This window comes from Glandiceps talaboti, chromosome 2 (genome assembly GCF_964340395.1).
Source record: "Glandiceps talaboti chromosome 2, keGlaTala1.1, whole genome shotgun sequence".
NCBI classification, from domain to species: Eukaryota; Metazoa; Hemichordata; class Enteropneusta; family Spengelidae; genus Glandiceps; species Glandiceps talaboti.
This window is the reverse complement of record NC_135550.1, coordinates 30839062-30858520: the sequence shown is the minus strand read 5'-3', so window position 1 is coordinate 30858520 and position 19459 is coordinate 30839062. Positions and strand designations below refer to the sequence as shown.

General features: G+C 36.6%; 1 protein-coding gene across 2 annotated transcripts; it reads left to right on the top strand.

Annotated features, from left to right (window-relative positions):
- Positions 1-782: 782 nt before the first annotated feature.
- LOC144450312 (cyclic AMP-dependent transcription factor ATF-3-like) lies at positions 783-14838 on the top strand. Of its 2 annotated transcripts, none has more exons than XM_078140921.1 (4): positions 783-835; positions 7590-7880; positions 11039-11146; positions 13363-14838. In XM_078140921.1, the coding sequence occupies exons 1-4, from the start codon at positions 824-826 to the stop codon at positions 13510-13512; spliced, it is 561 nt and encodes a 186-aa protein (XP_077997047.1). In that variant the 5' UTR covers positions 783-823; the 3' UTR covers positions 13513-14838. The 2 variants fall into 2 exon arrangements, with proteins under 2 accessions (XP_077997047.1, XP_077997039.1); XM_078140913.1 differs by lacking the exon at positions 783-835 and adding an exon at positions 2653-2899.
- The last annotated feature ends 4621 nt before the right edge of the window (positions 14839-19459 follow it).

Below are 19459 nucleotides of genomic sequence, written 5' to 3'. Positions count from 1 at the left end.
CGTAAATTCTGATCGCAGCCTAAAGTGTCCCTTCTCAGTGTAGTGTTGACAAACAAACAAATGCTATTTATAACACTATTCACATACTATTAATTCTTAAACGGGTCACATGACCAAAAATGGTAGTAGTCGTGATTCTTCGTCATGTGAGCCGTAACACAGTAACTGAGTCAGCGACAAGTGTATGAGTGACCGTATTATTATAATATGTTCAGACATTTGATCATTGTTTGGTTTACAATTTGAAGTAAAATGGAGTAGACTTCCTATAACTGTGAACCCAAATATTAAACTCGGAGCCCTGGCAAAGTTTGATTGACGACACAGACACACAAATTAAAATTCTGTTGATGGTAGTGGGAAATAACCAATGCCTTTTAAAACTTTTCACATGGTGGCATCGGTGGGATTAAGTCTTTACCATTGATTCTGTGACTCGAGTCCATTTCCATGTTTGACAGTATTTTAACCAATGTTTTCAAACTATGTGAACGCGGGTAGGGTCACGTTTTAGAGGAAGGAAATTGAGGGAGTGTCACTTTTTAGCGCGGCAGAATCGGAGGAGGGTCCCATTTTTACGCAATAACCCGGGACATCCCCCCCCCGTTATTACTGGAGACTCCTGAACATCACACGACTTAATCTATTTTTGGAAGTCATATCAATACGCATGCGCGTATGTATCTCACACGGACCTGTGTCGTAATGTTGTCCTGACAATGTGTCATATCCAAAGTTCGTTATAATAAAAGTAAAAGTGAGTTTATAACCGTAGAAAACGACGGACGAAGCATCTTTGATCTTCACACGCTTAGATCCGAAAATGGCTTATAAGGTGAGGATGAATGAGTGAATTATGACTTTTCCTGTATTTTCAAAGGAAGAGTTGACTAATTAAGAAAGCGGGGGGGGGGGGTGTTAAAAGTTGTAAACTGTCAAATACTTTAACAAGAATATTGCACAGTTTCCGTATGACAACTTGTTGCGTCTGAATAAAGGTGTACTAAAGGTGTATAATAATTTGCCTTGTATACAAATCAAATGAGTCAACCGTTCCACGCTGTTGCAATACAAAGCATGGGTGACGGTGATTTTCCGATTTCACTGGAAAGTTGCTCGATCGACTTTCTTTGACCTTAAATTAGTTGTATCTTAAGTTACCATTGTTTCAGTCATCTTAATTGACATCCCCTGTGATATCTCAAACTTTTAGATAAGCAAATAAATGTCAAAAGCTTGTCTCGGTAGACTACGGGCACATTTCTCGGCCACGCTACATTTCATTACATTTACAATAACAAATTCAATATTGCACAATGAACAGAAAGTGCTGACGTAATGGTATTTTTTTTAAAAACTGCAAATACGATGTTATTTTTACAAAAAGTAATTGCCATGTAATATTCTACGATGGCGTGAAAACACTAAGAGCTGCTGGAAGAATATATTTCAATAAATACCTTGTTTTCGAGTATATCGATTTTTGTGAACAATATATTACCGTGCGCCTATGATAGGAATTACACAATGTTTGACTGGGATCGCACTATTACCATTATTTGTCAACACACTATTTACCTTGCAGCGTATACAAATGAGTCAACCGTTCCACGCTGTTGCAATACAAAGCATGAGTGACGGTGATTTTCCGATTTCACTGGAAAGACACCCTGGTCACTACACTGTACCTCAGACTACTATTCACTATAGTGGTCTCAGACTGTACACAGTGATATCGTTTATCTATACTAACTAGAGACATGACTTATCGATCGAAATCATAAAACCTTGACCGGGTTGACCTTCTTGTACTTAATGTCCTGGCACACTTTCTCTCAGAGGGAAGCCAGTATGCTTGCCGTGTTACAAACATACAGCGCGTGTACTACATGTATGTTTTCTAAAACGGTGTGTGAAATGTGGAGATATCCACGGTAGCACCGTATATTGCAATTTACTATCGCAAACCAAAACTGTTATTTCTTCCGTGACACTGCATAATTATAATAACGGTGTGTCTTGGACGGTGTCGTAAAAGAAGTTGTGGTTTACGACGATGATTACAATGTGACTGTTCCACATATATGCGGAAGTCATATCTAAGCACCCGTCTTATCTTGCAAGCCATATAATAAATACTCTGCCGATATGAAAAGTGGTGGGAAAAGGATACATAAGTATATCCAGAGGTGTATACAGGCTGCACATATATACGTATCACTAAGTAGCTACACGTGGTAGTATGTATGCACTGCTTTCGTTCGTTGAAGGTAACGTGTTCGAACAGGTTGAACACATCTGGAACATTCACTTCAAATTTAGGTTTAAAAGACGTGTCGCACTATTGGTTCATGCCAGCTGATGAGTCATCATTTACAAATTGCAAGCTAAACATTTCATATGTGAAATTTTAAATTTGATATTTCTACTCGTCGAGTTGGAGCTTGAAACGATGTTTGTTTTGATTGGTTGTCATGACTACACCAGCAAACGTTTGCCAAGGAGCCTTCTAATGTATGTCTTCACATTTTACACGTGGCCAATTGAAAATTAGAACTTAATACTGTTAATTTGCGATGACGTCATACCTATAAATAGAATTGGTTTGGTTATAAAAGCCGGTTACGAGTCATGCAGGAGGCTCACTCCGTCAATGAGAGGAACATATCCTGCGCATGCGTACTTTATGTAGGTCGTGTGATTCATCGCTCTTTTGTGTACAAACAATACAAGCTGTGGAAACTCAGTATTTCACAATTTCTCGCCATTTAAGATAACACGCGTGAAAAAAGTAAACTTTCCGACGTAGAAAATGGAGCGGGAGGCTTCCGATGTTGAAATTCGGCCGACAGACGTAAATGGAAGTTTGGATAGATACTTAACCGAAATAAGTAATCAGGTAAGGCTACATGATAATTTTATCAACATGGTTAGAATGTGTTTACAACGTCGAAGAAACGTAAGGGGACTGGCATTGGGAGCGTATTTAATCATTTGGATTTAGAAGTCTTTCTATTGATCTCTACAGTGTTAACACAAAATGCAGTGTCTCTAGATTTTAGACTATTTCATGTCCAGTCAATGACGCTGCTTTATGACGGATCATTGTCTAGTCATTTATTCAAATTGGAATATTATCCAGTTTACGTAATCATCACCAATAACACTGTGTACACGTGTTGTTGTATTGATTAGAACACTTTCGCGACAAAAAAATATAGCGGCCTTTCTATTGACATTGTCAAGTTGAAGTAGTCTGAGCTTTGTTCTCGAATCTTTTGTTTCTTGTAATTATATACGGACATGCCAGTGGGATGACTTAATGCGTACACTGTCATCCTGTGAGTACTTACACCGAGTTGACGATTTTTTTCCAGGGTTCAAAAAAAAAACTAATTTACATAGGATGCATCATCCTTGGCTACGTGGCTGGAGACGCTATGATGCGCACGCAGCACAAATTCATATCGCATAGAATCATTTCTATGATCTCCAAAAGCGGTATAGACATTTTACAAGGATACGCATGGTCACGCTCAATAAATTTAAGTTTCTTAACCAAGTGTTGTATTACAGCGATTTATCTTAATACCATTTTAGCCTTGAGAGTTTGAAAATTTATATGTACATGAAGTAGATACGCGTCAGTCTCTGCGAAGTAGTGACAGTGCAATACAAATTAGTATGCCTGGATTGTGAGGATGATAATCGGAATGTGTGACCAACGCCCAAAAGTGGTTTTTTGAAATATTTGGTTGCTATCGTAATGCGTCACTATATGTAAATCACCAACAATTTTTTTTAAACAAACAGCCATGCATATTGAGTTCCTGGGCGGGTCTCGTTTTTACTGAATCACGACGTCCGCCTAATGCAAGTATCCCGCACATTTTATAATATATCCGTTCACATAAAGAGACTTATCTAATGATGCGAAAGTGTTCTATAACTTATTTCCGAGATTCGAACATAGGATTTTCATAATTTAAAACCCAAATATTGCATAACGTAGATACGGGCTAAATTGTTCTTGGAATTGCAAGGTACGTCAACAGTCAAAAATTTACTTCGAATTACTTCAAGAAGCCTTGACCTTTGTCCGCAATCTAAACGGTATTAAATAAAATAGCAACTATACCAACTATCAACCCCTTTTCGCTTTTGGTTTTAATCTCGTTATTGTATATTCGAGACTTAACATTATATAAATAAAACCGCCAATGTTGCAGAATTCCAGACATGTGCAATCAGTGGGTTGGCGAACGTAAATCTTCCCGCCAGTTAGTTTTGATTAAAAAGCGAGTCCTGAAAATCCCTTTGACCTATTATGTTGTATCAGTTAACATGTTAGCAAGGCCAGAGAAAGCGTCGTTCTTCGATATCAACATGCTGTATATATGTTGTTTAAATTATCCATCCTTCTTCGGTCTGTCAGAAATTTAAGTGGTCAAATTAATAAATCACTCATTTTTCCATCGACAAATTCCTATGTGACCTTGGCGAATTCAGATTGAATTCTTTCAGGTTGAATGCCTTTCCTATTATTCATCGCTTCTTGTTGCCTAGACTACGAACGGCCACGGCATAATCACTTTGTCATCACCATTATCATACACGTTGTAAATACATCGTATGAGGGCGCTATTCATCTGCGACGCCACACCGTGATATTATTGTACCAGCAACTTTTTACAGAGATTACTAAACAAACACATCTGGGTCAACAAAAATCTAACCACTCTCGTACTCACCTTCTCATCATCATCATCATCATCACCATCGCCATCATCATCACCATTTCATACAAGCTTTGTAGGCTGTTGTGTTATGATACATATATTAATATTTTTCATAAAGGGTAAGACATTTATTGTAAATGATCAGAAATGCATATTTCAACTACGTCAATGAGATGTCGCATATTTTCATGACCAGCACTAGTAACCCACTTCCCATGTTGACCACAAAATACTAAGCCTGGAAACATCTGTCAATATATATGTGAATACAATTACGGTTATGAAGTCTGTTGACAAGTTTGCAAATGCCCGGTTCAAACGAGCTCAGCGAAAAACTTAAAAGACACATACTAAAATGACTAAAGTTCCGATTGTACACTTTATCAATCGTTTCGACAGACTGAGTCGGGTCGTTTCGGTTTTTAGACGGAGGATTGAGTTCGAGATTCCGATAGGCAAAATATGTAATGGCGCCCCCTTGTGGCAACTATGACATCTACAAACCTAATTCTCTTTCTGCTTTCTCGCCTGAGGAAATTGGCGAAACCCAGATTTTAAACACTTTGTCGAATAGAATAGATACTCATTCTCAGACAAGCTGTTCAATGATATTTTATAATAAATTACATGATAGCGTTATGAATTATGAATAATGAATTTAAATTCCGGCCATATCTCTATCAAAAACCGAATGACGTGTCACATTGGCCTAACGGCCTTGAAAAGTTAATTATTGTTATGTCTGTTGCTTTCTTTTTTGATCGGTAGTATCATTTTTTTTCTGCTAAGATTGTTAACTTTATTTATTGCTATCCTTTCCTCAGTAACTTTCAACAGTGTAAATGTAGTTTTGACAGCAAATTTTTGTCAATTTCATAGTTTTACGTGTACTATTTATTAAATATGGAATCAAATTATAATATGAATCCAAATTTATCGTACAAGAAATATCTAAGGCTAATCAAATCTTCTTCATGGATTCTCTCGTTATGACGTAATTTTACTCGTTGAATGGAAATGAAGTGTTAAGTGAGGGTGGGCTAGGGGGTACGGTCCCCTAGTACGATTTACAGAAAAATAAGTGTTCAATCAGTAGCATTGTGTTCCTGTATAATATTAACAAAGCTTAAAACAGGTGACATATATTACATGTAGTATTATGGCTTCCAAAATCTGGTTCCATGGCTTATTACCGCTGGTGGCGCTGTACTCACAGCGCGGCAGACTCGGACGACCAGTAGTGTTTTCTAGGTCATTTCACTTCCAAGCCCATAGCTGGCAGAACCTTACTGTACGCACATACTTGTCTGTGATGTACGTTTCAGCATTAAATTATCTCTTCTCCTTAAACCAACTAGACGTCATGTTATTACTTTGTAAAATTTTCCATGGCATGATGACAAGCACTGTTTTCAATCAAAATTGGTCTCATACTGACCGTGACTGACAGCCTGAGACAGAATGAATCACACATCATTGTATTTATTTATTTATTTATTTATTTATTTATTTATTTATTTATTTATTTATTTATTTATTTATTTATTCATTCATTCATTCATTCATTCATTCATTCATTCATTCATTCATTTATTTATTTATTTATTTATTTATTTATTTATTTATTTATTTATTTATTCATTCATTCATTCATTCATTTATTTATTTATTTATTTATTTATTTATTTATTTATTTATTTATTTATTTATTTATTTATTTATTTATTTATGTTAGTTAGTTACCTTTTTTTATTTACATTGCTATCGTTTCTATTTTCGCTGTACATATTCTTCCGCCTGAATAGTATGCATTATATTTGATACAGTTGTATTGTTAAAGAATATATCTATTTAATTACAGTAACTACAATACGGAATGAGGATTTTTTTTGGGGGGGGGGTACGATAGATGTTCACAGATGAGCTCGTCAGTGACATTGAGAAATGCTAAATCGTGTAAGGTTTAATAACCCGTGATTTTGGGATAACATTGGCGATATTCACGAAATTATATTTGACGTACTTTCCTATTAACGCGGAAAATGTGCTGACGTTGACACTGACGTAATGCACCAAAACCCCATTCCTTGACTACGACGTACGAAGTTTTGCTTTTAAGTTACAACGACGTGTACAAAAATAGTTACTGACCCGTTTTTTCTTGTATCAAGACTGTTTTCTATTGGACAAATCGTGTTTGACAGGATTTGCCGATTGGATAGTGAATTGATTGTTTTTTTGGGTAAACCGGAGTAGACTATTATACAGAGGGGTGGTATGGCTGCCAATACCTTTTTCTCTCCGAGATCCATTGTGAACTGTTGTATCACAAGGGAGACTGATGTTAAACATTACCATGTGTAATTATACATACAATATTATAGCAGACCGTGTTTCTGCTTGAGTCGTTTTAACTAAACAATTCAATAGCATTTTGACAAAAGTAAAGACGATGATTGTAATTCTCGATAGATTCACCCTCTAAGCCACCATGTTACTAAGAATAGACACAAAGGGGAATATCTGAATACCACGTGACCCATAATGTCACTCAAAATATTTCGGCGACGGACTAGTAACGTCAGAACAAATAATAAAAGTGTATAAATACAGTACACATGAAGACCAGCGAACAAATCAATTTGAAAGTTGTGCAATATAGTGCTAAGTCTATAGGAAGAATTCACAAAAGTGAGTTTTTAACTTGTCTTTCGAATTCAAAGTTGTTCATCAAGTTCTGTTTCATGAAGAAGTCGCGAGCATAATTGCCGTGTCGAATACTGTAGTGTAGAACATTTGATTTCCGAACGAATTTTTTCCATAATATTTTTTTTACCATTTTCTCCGCAGAAAACGCCCATGACAAGAGATAACGTGCTCGTATCTGATGACTGTGTCAATAGGCTGATCTCGGCAACGATCGATATCAGTCGTGTATCGGCCGTCGACAAAGAAGAGGCGAACAGCGACAACCACTCAGACGTACTTCAAGAAGACTTAGAGAGTGACGACCTCGACGGGGCAAACGCTTCGTTAACTACAGTGCTGAAAGAAGAAATAAAGTATACCATACAGACGAAGAGGCTTCAACGAGGATTGACAGAGTTACGGGTTGAACCGTATAGGCCTAAGGGAGAAAGGGTAAGCATCCAATGTAACGTTGTATATCGTTGGTCGTTCTTAGGGACTACGGAACTAAACATATCTGCCTATCCGAGTCTTGTAACGCGGCGACTGTAGTTTTCTCACACTGATCATGCAAACACTATATTTCAGTGACATGCACGTTTATAAATATAAACTGTGTAAAAACAAACTAGTTCATGTTGGTTCATGGTAAGTTACAACTTTCTTGTACGCAACAGACATGCAACATCCAACACCCGGGGTCCAACATCGTCCGGATGTTGGCACGCACGCGCGCTCGGTTGTGTTTCTGTTACTGTGACGAAAGCGGTAGTACGAGAGTCGAGTCCTTCGGCGAAGAACAGTCTTACTCGTCGCATCAAGGTTCGCCTATTCAACACTTATAAGCTCTACCGTGAAATTCAGCTTCAAATTCTACAATATATTGTATTCCAGGTATTGTAGAGATATAAATACGTATTACTAGTATGAATTAGGCTAGTATAAGACGGACAATCACAGGTTGACATACACGTCGAATATTTCATACTTCAGTTCTCAAAAGTTGTTTTTCAAATACCGATGAACTAAAATGTGTTTCTAAGGAGACTAGATATTAATTCCGTGTTGTATTGAAACAAAAAATAAAGAAGCGTTATTCTTTCGTTATCACACCACACCGTAAATAGTATCATAGTAGCCGCCATATTGTCAAATTTGACAATCAGAATAGTTTAACTGAACTTTGTGTTGCCTCTATCCGCTCGCCTAAACTATGTTTTCATGATTTAATCACGTAGGGTTTTTTAAACTCTAGACGTTTAGACAATTGATACACCACGCGAAAACCTTCCTATTTCATTTGTATATTGAAACGCCCCGACCGTTATTTTTCTACGAAATCTTCATTTGCTAAAACATGGCGGTGCGATAAGTTTCAAAGAATTTGGTTGTCATTTCGTACGGGTTGGTTTGTGTTGATAGTTTGATACTATATTCTGTAGTAGCCATTTTGACGATGACAGTCCTGCCAAGCACATGTTACTGAAAGCAGAACAAATTTGGCGCCATCGATAAGAAACCAAAAATGCGTAGGAGTTGTTGTTTTTTATGAATACGGCTACCAGTGGATTGCGATCTAAGGTCAGTACATGTATTAATGGTACACCAGACGTGCCTTCTACTTCCGATTATATACGGGGGGGGAGCGGACGAGTATAGGACGAACTGGTGGGGTCAATTTGGTAGAATACACAAACCAGACATACACTATCTATTTGGTCATGGTTATGAAGAGTCATGACGTCATCAAAGCATTTTTTATTCAAAGGCGAATTAACAGAGTTGCCAAAGTTACTAAGTTAGAGGCAAGATCAATATGATGGGGGTTGAGTCATTTTATATAATTTAGTTCTCGTCCTACAAAATCGATTTTACTTTTAATGGATATATTTGTACCCCTAATACGAATATTTCTATTAAAATGTCAAATTGAGAAATTGAAAAAATTTCGCTATTGGAAATGTATGGCACTAAAATAAGTAAAGTGTCAACAAAAGACCTATTTTTCCTCACTACATACTGGCTTTGTATTCATATCACTACATACTACTACATACTGATTTGGAATTGATTGTGCTGTCTGAAATAATAATCAATTTGGCCAATTTTGTTAGAAGACGGGGTAGGGGTCTGAGCCCTAACTAAAATAATTTAGATTTTCATCCTACATTTAACTATTGGTGGGTTATTTTAGTTTCACTTCGCCAAAAAATGTCAGTTAAATTCTTACATGCGACTGTAGTCATTTTACTCTATGCAGGGTTAAAGTGGGGACTCTAAACTTAGTATGATTTACTTTCGCTATCGCTCAGACACTGGAACGGTCCCAGGGATAAAGTTGGAACTCTTGTTGTCCTCAACGTGTTTGACGTATGTAAGCTCGAGAGACAATTGCATAGAGTTCCTCCTCTATATATGGGAGACGTTGTCATATCCCCTCTCCCCGCCTTGATTCTAGGTTATAGAGCCAACAAATAGAACGTCAATACTTCACTACCTAAACTTGTTTGCTAGTTTGTTTGATTGTTGTTGTTTCGACTACATTTTTGTGCTCTAATGATGCGATGTGAGCAAGTGTATTTCAACCACTTCGGTGCATCGCCTTAGACTGTAAATACTAACTCCGTAAAATTGGAATGACATAAATTAGAATGACGCAGAAAAATGTGAGATTGAAAAAAAATATATCAACTCCGCAACATGAAAATCCCTGATGCACTGAAAATGAGGGTGGGGATATGTGGGTGGTGATGAGGTACATATGTGGGTTGAGTAGGCGCAAAGCTTCGTAGAATCACTGAATTTGAAGTTATAGACTTATTTTAGTTTCGTTTTGCCAGCTTTAAACGCTATGTGATGACTCTGTTCTCGACTTATCTGGCAAATTTCTTTCGTTTTCATACAGTTTCACTTCAGTTTACTGATTAAACGTAAACTTTCTCACGAGCGTACGTTGTATGTACAGATACGGGCAACGTGCAATGTTAGTGTTACGTGGAAAGCGGGTCCCTCGCAGTGTGTCGTGCGGGCCTACGCACTGTCTCTTCTCTACCTGTCTTCCAGGTACATATTGCAAGACTCGTAACTGTAGGCGGGATTCAATTCATTTTATATTGGAAGTACATCGTATTTACGCTTCTGGGAATATCCCAAGTTCCAGGTATTCGGTACCAATATAGACTCTCTATTGTTTGGCACAACGTAACTTCCTGTTGTAACTACCACGCATGCGCATGCATTGGGTATTTCTATATTTGGTACTTGGGATTGCCTAATTTCGTGAAATTGTATGTACCTGCCGATGAATACTATTTATGTGGGTTTACTAGTCTCAAATTATGTTTTATAAGTATAAAACACTATATAACTAGCACATTTCATCCTAGATAGTTGTAAGAATTCGACTTCGGACACAGAACAATGGATTACGATTATGAAGCACCTATTCCCCACTTCGATGAGCTTGCATCAGATGAGGTGAGCAGACGACACCTGTTCCCGCTATTTTTTTCTGTTCAGCGATAGCCATGGCAAAGTCATAAGTTTGTTAGCGTTTTGTCCATGTACGAAGTAAAATAACATAATTTTCTCCTATTTTGCATATTTCACAGTTGACACAAGAAGAAATAGAGAGGAGAGACGAAAGACGAGAGAGAAACCGGGCTGCGGCAACAAAATGTCGGAACAAAAAGAGAGAGCGAATGCAAGTACTCGAGAAGGTGAGAATATTTAATAGGCAAAATTGGAGGGTTTTGTTACTGGATCAGGTTTTTAGCGTTGACATATGTACAAGGCAGAGATATAGTCGGCGTATAGTATGTATGCATGAATAAAGTCAGTAGCCTAACTTCAGCTCAAGATACTTCATAATATGTAGCTGAATATATCGATGGTTTGTACTCTCTAGCTACCATTTCAGCAAATTATGATGACGGTCTTTTTCTCCACCATTTTCTAGTTTCAAAAGTATATGCTGATATACAGTGACAATACAATGTGACCTTATCTGTGTGTCGACTGTTATATGTTTACAATACAATTAATTCCATGTCATTCTCGTATATTTAAATTTGACATGTCGAAGTAACACTATATGCCAACATGTGCGTGACTGATAAATAGCATATCATGACGAAGCCAAGACAATATACATAGATAAGGAGTTCCGTTACAAAGTTCACCAATTCTGCTTATGGAATTTATCGTCTGTGTTTAACGCAAATGTCATTCGCCTCATATTGGTTGTCGCATTTCTTTTTTATTTCAATGAATTATCGAGAATCTGAAAACGTCAAACATGGAGAGAAAGTAGATTTAATTATCATTATCAAGTTCAAGACTAGATCGATTGATATTAATGAAAATGTCACATATACAGTTACAAACTGTAGAGCAAATTCCATGAGCTGATCAATATCTAGTTCTAAATATAGACACTATATGAACACACGCAAGGTCACCAAGCGAAATGAGCGCAGCTGTAATTTACATCACAATGTGTTCGTTGTGCGATTTCGTAGAAAGACTCTTCAGAGAATACTATTAAAGGCGGTGTTAGCTGTTTCATTTTATTTTCACGCTAGACTGAATACTTGACTTTGTAATTACAGTGAGTTGTGTATGGGGCGTTTAAATGTGCTGTTTCGAACTTCAAATTTGGATCTATGTGCGAGATTGGTATTGCGGTACTACGAGATTGGTATTGATATACTAAATTGATGCATTATAAGGGGAAACTCGTCACACAGATTAGTACAATGTGTATGGTGGAATTTCCTAGCATGACCTATAAATTAGGCCAGTTGCAGCCTAACTTACATTTTCGCTTTCAAGCACTATTAATGCCTTCGTGGAAATGTTTTCAACGACTGAATATGGTTTTTAGCATTAACACAGACAGAGTAGCGTGCGAAAACGAACATAAAAACCATCGTAGTGGTGTGAGAGGCTCGGGTTTAGGTTAATGGGTACTTTACAAACCTCAGCGACTATCGACTGAGTGGTAAGTCGATGTAGCACGTCAGAAAGGGGAATCCTCGCTTCACGCGAGGAAACACCCTTATATACGGGGGTTACCCCTTCCAAAGGATCATAGTGCAATGTCGAATCTCGCAATAGGAATTTCAACATTAGGTTTACGCGGTGATTAATTGAAAATGGGGAAAATATCATTATATCATCACCTACAGATACGTTTTAAAAGAAAAAAAATCCACCTTTCAATGTCACCTATGTTGCAACACAAAAAAACAAGGATAAAATAACGATTAGACAACAAAACTATTTTTAGTTTAAATGTACTTCGTTGTTTAAGGTCCAAAATTTGAACATGGGAGTAATTCTGGCGACACAATAAAATAGTTTATGTACTTTCGATTTCGGCACATGTATATATCTTTTTATTCTATCATAATCACATTGGTAGTACCTAAGTGAATTGGCGGAAATTCCTCCAAAGAGTGTTATTTGAGAATTGTACGCAATTGTTGCCCCCATCTGTGCTTTAGAGGAGTAGTTGTATTCAGTTTAAGGTGTCGTAATCAAAATTTGAACATTTCAGAGACGTCAAGGTGATTTTCGCGTTTAAATAGGATAGCATTTGTAAACCTTGTACCGCGACCAAAAAACTAATTTCCGGCAACCATCTCGTACAGTTAAGGGTGAATGTCAAAAATACGAATTTAGTGTACCAACGATTAATGTATGGATAGGAAACAGTCTAAGTCTTGTTCTTTTGACTCCCATTTGACATTTTAGGGAGTTCTCTTTCGCCATACGATGCATATCGTTATGTCTATATGTAAACCATGTAATATCAGTGAATTTAATAACTGGGCCATTCACATGAGTCTGTTACTAGTTAAAGACCTCTATCGTACAGGTCCTTCTTTTACTTTACTAAATGATTTTTTTCTTTCTCCCTTTTATGTCACAGGAAACACAAAAACTGACGACACAGAATGAATCTCTTCTGAAGCAGATAGATTGCTTACATAAAGAAAAAGAAGAACTAACATTCCTGTTGAACACTCATCTTATACACTGTCCTCAAAGGAGTGTCTTGAATACCCATCGAGATGGCTAAGAAGACAAAAAGGGAGACCACACGGAAGTAAAAGTAAAGTTAATGCTGTACAATATCAGCCGGAAAAACCTCATCGTAATCGGAAGAAGCAATTGCTTGTTGCACATACTTATGAACACAGACTATTGGCATAGAAGATTCGGATTGGTCGAATGAGTAGGTGTACAATGAAAGCTGACTTAGAACTTGACCAAATCTGAAAGCTAGCTTTATCAGAAACGAGCGTACTTCAACATCGTGATCAACGAGATGTTTGCAATTGTCATAAAGCGAGAGAAATCATATATTTTTGTCAATCCATGTTTGAATTTTGTCTAAGCTTATTAATATGTTATTTACTGTATAACGGAGAGGTTTTTTTGTCTCTCTAATTCGGCATCGTAAAGAGGTCAAGGTTTTGACCCCTAACCTTTAACTCAGGCAACTTAAAATGAAAACATTTATCCACTTCGTGTATTTTTTTTATAACTATTCCACAGCCATTGAAATAAAACAGACTTAACCAGAGCCACGAATCCCAAATGATAAAACATGTACATAACAACACCCAGCGTCTTTCATATCTGCCTAGCTTTGTATTTGTCAAATACCTCGTTTGTGAAATTTAAGTCCTTATGTTTCAGTCGTTTTGACCATTACATGATGAAATAACACGTGTACATCAGACCACCAAGTTGGAAGAAGAGTGTTTGAAAGTACAAGAAAAACACTTTTAGAGCAACATTTTTTAGAATGTTTGAACCTGTCAGAAAGATTTCTACACACTTGAAATGACATAGAAAGAAACTTAAATTTCGTTGTTGGATCCAGGGTATGAAAATCAGTCTACGCTTTCAGTAGTCTACATTTGATAAAAGGAACTCTTTATTGTTTGAAGTCATAGACCAACACTTTGAGAATGAAAATCTACAATGCAAGAAATGACAGTCGACAAATCGAACGTGAATTTTACATTGTTCGGCGAATAAGAAAGATCAATGAATGAATGAATGAATGAATGAATGAATGAATGAAGGAAGGAAGGAAGGAAGGAAGGAAGGAAGGAAGGAATGAATGAGATTTGAACATTTTTGAATAATTTATCAATTTACGTCCTTTGAAATATTAGAATGTAGCTATCACTTTATATTGTAGCCTGTTTTAGCTTTCTTTCTTTACAATGTAAAGCACAACTATAGAATGCAACAGATTACTCACATTCATTTTTCATTGAATACTGGATTTATTGTCATGTTGTGTTACTTTTTTTGACGCTAACGACAACCCATTACATATATTGTAATGCCATTGGTTGATGTACATTGAGGAATAAATGTAGATTTATAGTTTCTATGGAAACGAGGTCTCAATGATCCCTATTTATTAACAATGTGACGAACATGTCACACCATTGTACTTGAGTAAATTGAGTATGTGGAATGTAAAACCTGCTGGCAACCATATGATACTTTAAACCCAACACATGGCAACTTTATTTGAAACGACGACAAAGGAACTGTGTATGGTTGAGTTTTAATGGCCGCACAAAAGTTCAAGATAATTTGTGGTCGACTTCTACTGTCTTTTTTATATGGCCATAGAATTTAAATATATGTACTATATATTCATAATGCATGCATGCACACAACATACATACATACATACATACATACATACATACATACATACATACATACATACATACATACATACATACATACATACATACATACATACATACATACATACATACATACATACATACATACACACACACATATATATATATACATACAGACAGACAGACAGACAGACAGACAGACAGACAGACAGACAGACAGGCAGGCAGGCAGGCAGGCATACATACATACATACATACATACATACATACATACATACATACGTACGTACGTACGTACGTACGTACGTACGTACGTACGTACATACATACATACATACATACATACATACATACATACATACATGCATGCATGCATGCATGCATGCATACATACATACATACATACATACATACATACATACATACATACATACATACATACACACACATATATACATATACCTACAGACAGACAGGCAGGCAGGCAGGCAGGCATGCATGCATGCATGCATGCATGCATACATACATACATACATACATACATACATACATACATACATACATACATACATACATACATACATACATACATACATACATACATACATACATACATACATACATACATACATGCATGCATGTATGCATGCATGCATGCATGCATATATATATACATACATACATACATACATACATACATACATACATGCATGCATGCATGCATGCATGCATGCATGCATGCATGCATACATACATACATACATACATACATACATACATACATACATACATACATACATACATACATACATACATACATACATACATACATACATACATACTCAAATACATACTCAAATACATATTTTGATGTATATATTACTGAATTGTCTATATTTTTTTAAATTATGTTATGAACTCAGCCATATAAACACAATTTACTTAGAATACATGTAATAGTCAGAACAATGAAATATTTAGACCCCATACAGTAGTCCGATAGAGGTCTGTATCACAAGCGAAGATTATATATTTCTCCTATGACACGTAGTTGATGTTAACGCTCTGTGTATGTGCTGGCACGCGTAAACCAATGGCTGTAGCTGCTTTTGGTGTGAGTGAGTTCCAGGAATCTGGTGTGAAATACCTTAAATGGCTATGTACCTGTTACTGTTTACATTACTGCTTTGTATCTATGTTTTACGTTGAGTTTCAAAAGCTGTTCTATCTAGTGCGTCAATTACTCTGTCTCTCTCTCTCTGTCTCTCTAGCTCTCTGTCTCTCTCTCTCTGTCTCTCTCTGTCTCTCTCTCTCTCTGTCTCTCTCTCTCTCTCTCTGTCTCTCTCTCTCTCTCTCTCTCTCTCTCTCTCTCTTTCTCTCACCCATCATGTAATATATAGAGAGTAAAAATGACTTTGAACAAACTTAAACCTTAGGAACAGTCGTTCACCTCGTACGTACGTTAATTTTGTGTAAAATTCTTTACTTTATTCAATTACCTATATTTAATTATAAGACAGTTGATAACCAAGCGAACGTGTGTCTGTCTTAATAATTCTTTGTAGTAGACAATAAAACCACATAATAACATACTTATAGTACAATTGGGGTATTGAAGACAATGTTCAAGTACTCTATTGCTTTCAATAATGTGTATGGTTTGAAATTCTGTGTCTCTAACTAGTCTGGATGCCACCTATATGGTTTCTAACCACAGTGAGTGAAGGTAGAAATCGTGACGATACTGTATAGGAACTAGACTAGTCTCCTACTTGACTTTAATATTTTCAAAACTAGTGCTAAATGTGAGAGGGGGCCCTCCCACACTTTTCTCTCTAGCGATCATGGTGATGCTGTTTCTCTCCAAATCAAGAATGAAGGGGAAAGCTCTGCTGGCTAAGACAGGACACATTCCTATGTGAGATCTCTCCTTGCAAAAAGCACGTCTTGCGTCTATATGTGTAATGACTGTTATTTTAAATGTAGTGAACCATACAACTTCACATCTCCATCAAGCCAGAATGCGTGTGTGTATACCGTAACATTGCACATATAAAAATCTCTGTGTAGCCTTGGTGTGTAGCCTTGGTGGGGGGGGGGGGGTTACTAAAATTCTTGGGTTCATTTCGGGGGGCATGAATGTTTTGATAACGAAGAGGGGACTGCGAAAAAAAACCCTTAAATTTTGCTCGTTCCCGAATTGTTTGAACTACGTATCGTCAGCCCCGATCTGTCAATGAATTATATATAGAGCTGTAATGGTGAATACTGACTGACTAGAATTCTTGTGTACCTAAGACGAAGCCACTAATGTTATAACGTAACCAATGACAACGTAATCAGGCATGAACCATGGCGATAACATGAGTGCTATACCACCATATATACTAAATGGATTATTTTGTTCCAGTTAAATTATCATTTGATTAATTCTGTACTATTTTGATTTAAATACATTTGTACTTATACTTTTTTCCAATTTTTTCATTAATTGTACGTTTCTTACACAAACCATACTCTCATTCGTTCGTTTAAAGTTTTGCTCACTGCCTGCCAAGTGTCCTTGTATTTAAACCACTTTACTCGGGGTTCCTTTGAGGCACCTTTGAAAACAACTCAAGCCATATTGCTAATAGTTGCCAGATATATTGGACTTCAGATGAATTATAGCGTGGTTCTATTTAATTCACAAGTTATATAAAAGTCTCTTTACAATATCTCAAACAACAGTCTCGTTCAAGATGTCATGAGATTTATTAGTTTATGGAAGAATTATTTATGAGTGGAATAAAAACTAATTTGAGCGGATGTTCACGCAACATCAGACTTTACACTTTCCTCCTCGAGAACAAACATTAAGCTTAGGGCTTATATATCTAAATGTATATCAACAGAAAGATTTAACTGTATATAATTGGACTGAAACCAAAGATGATATTGAATGTTGTTACCTATGCCCTATGCACACATCTCTTCCCTTTTTCGCTTCGCATCTCTTGGAACATGGTGACGAGTTTCGAACCAACATGTTTATCTTTTCATTGCTATGTAAATTGAAACGGGACATTTATTCAGTTTCAGTACTTCCATAAATGGTCACAATAGCGACCATTGTATTTAAGCTCTACGAAATCTGGATGGCAGAAGTGCCTAACTACACGATTACACACATATCTACTATGAACACGTGTAAAAACAATTCAATGAAACGCTACGACATTAATTTGATATAAGCAGAAAATTGTTGTTTTGCCGAAAAGTATAAAGTTCTAAATCTTATTTAAATCGACATATTAAATTTGGTGCAAAAGTTAATTGTATATCATTGTATGTTAATTTTAAAAAAAATGCTATAGGAAAATACTGGGTCTGCACTCCCATTACAGTGTTTTCGTGTACATTAGCCGATATAAAGATGTGCATTACAGCAGAGTATATGATAAAGAGATCAACTCTTGCAGTTTCGATGTACAATATACAATCTAATTATCGACTTGGAGAATAGTTTGACCACTCTTCACAAATTCTCATTCTGAAATAAGATACACACTCAGAAGTAGCAGACCTGTACATACTCACCTGCAGTGTATAAACAAAGGAGCCATAAAACATGGTAATCTGTTTGGAGGTAGAAACAAGATCCCGGTAAAAATGTTAACTCGATCCTGGCGACACGTCTCACATTTTCCTATTGTTTGTTACGTTATTGGTACGATGCATCCATTTGACAGTGTGTGTATGTGATATCCATATATGTAGATGTACGTAGTTAATTTCATTACCGCAGACCATCTACATACATGGTGATTGGTATAGTCAGATACAATATATTCACGTTTCTTTTATAAAAAACGTGACAACCGAGAAACTCCACAAATCTGGTTTCGCGACCCAAGTCTGCGCATACGTTTCACAATCATCCATACAGTTAATCCGGCATTGGACCAATCTATTATGTTACATGGGGACGGAGAATTGTTTTAATAGGATTGAGAGAGACACAGAGAGAGAGAGAGAGAGAGAGAGAGAGAGAGAGAGAGAGAGAGAGAGAGAGAGAGAGAGAGAGAGAGATAGATAGATAGATAGATAGATAGATAGATAGATAGATAGATAGATAGATAGATAGATAGATAGATAGTCTGTTAACTCGATCTGTCTGTCTGTCTGTTGGCAGACAGACAGACAGACAGACAGACAGACAGACAGACAGACAGACAGAATTGAGATGGATATAATGCTGCTCATTTCACTTTACACAGCACATTGAAATATATTAACGAAAGAAGGACTGCTGTGCTTCAAATTCTGTGCAGAAGAAGTTACAAATGTATGTATATGTTGGCATTT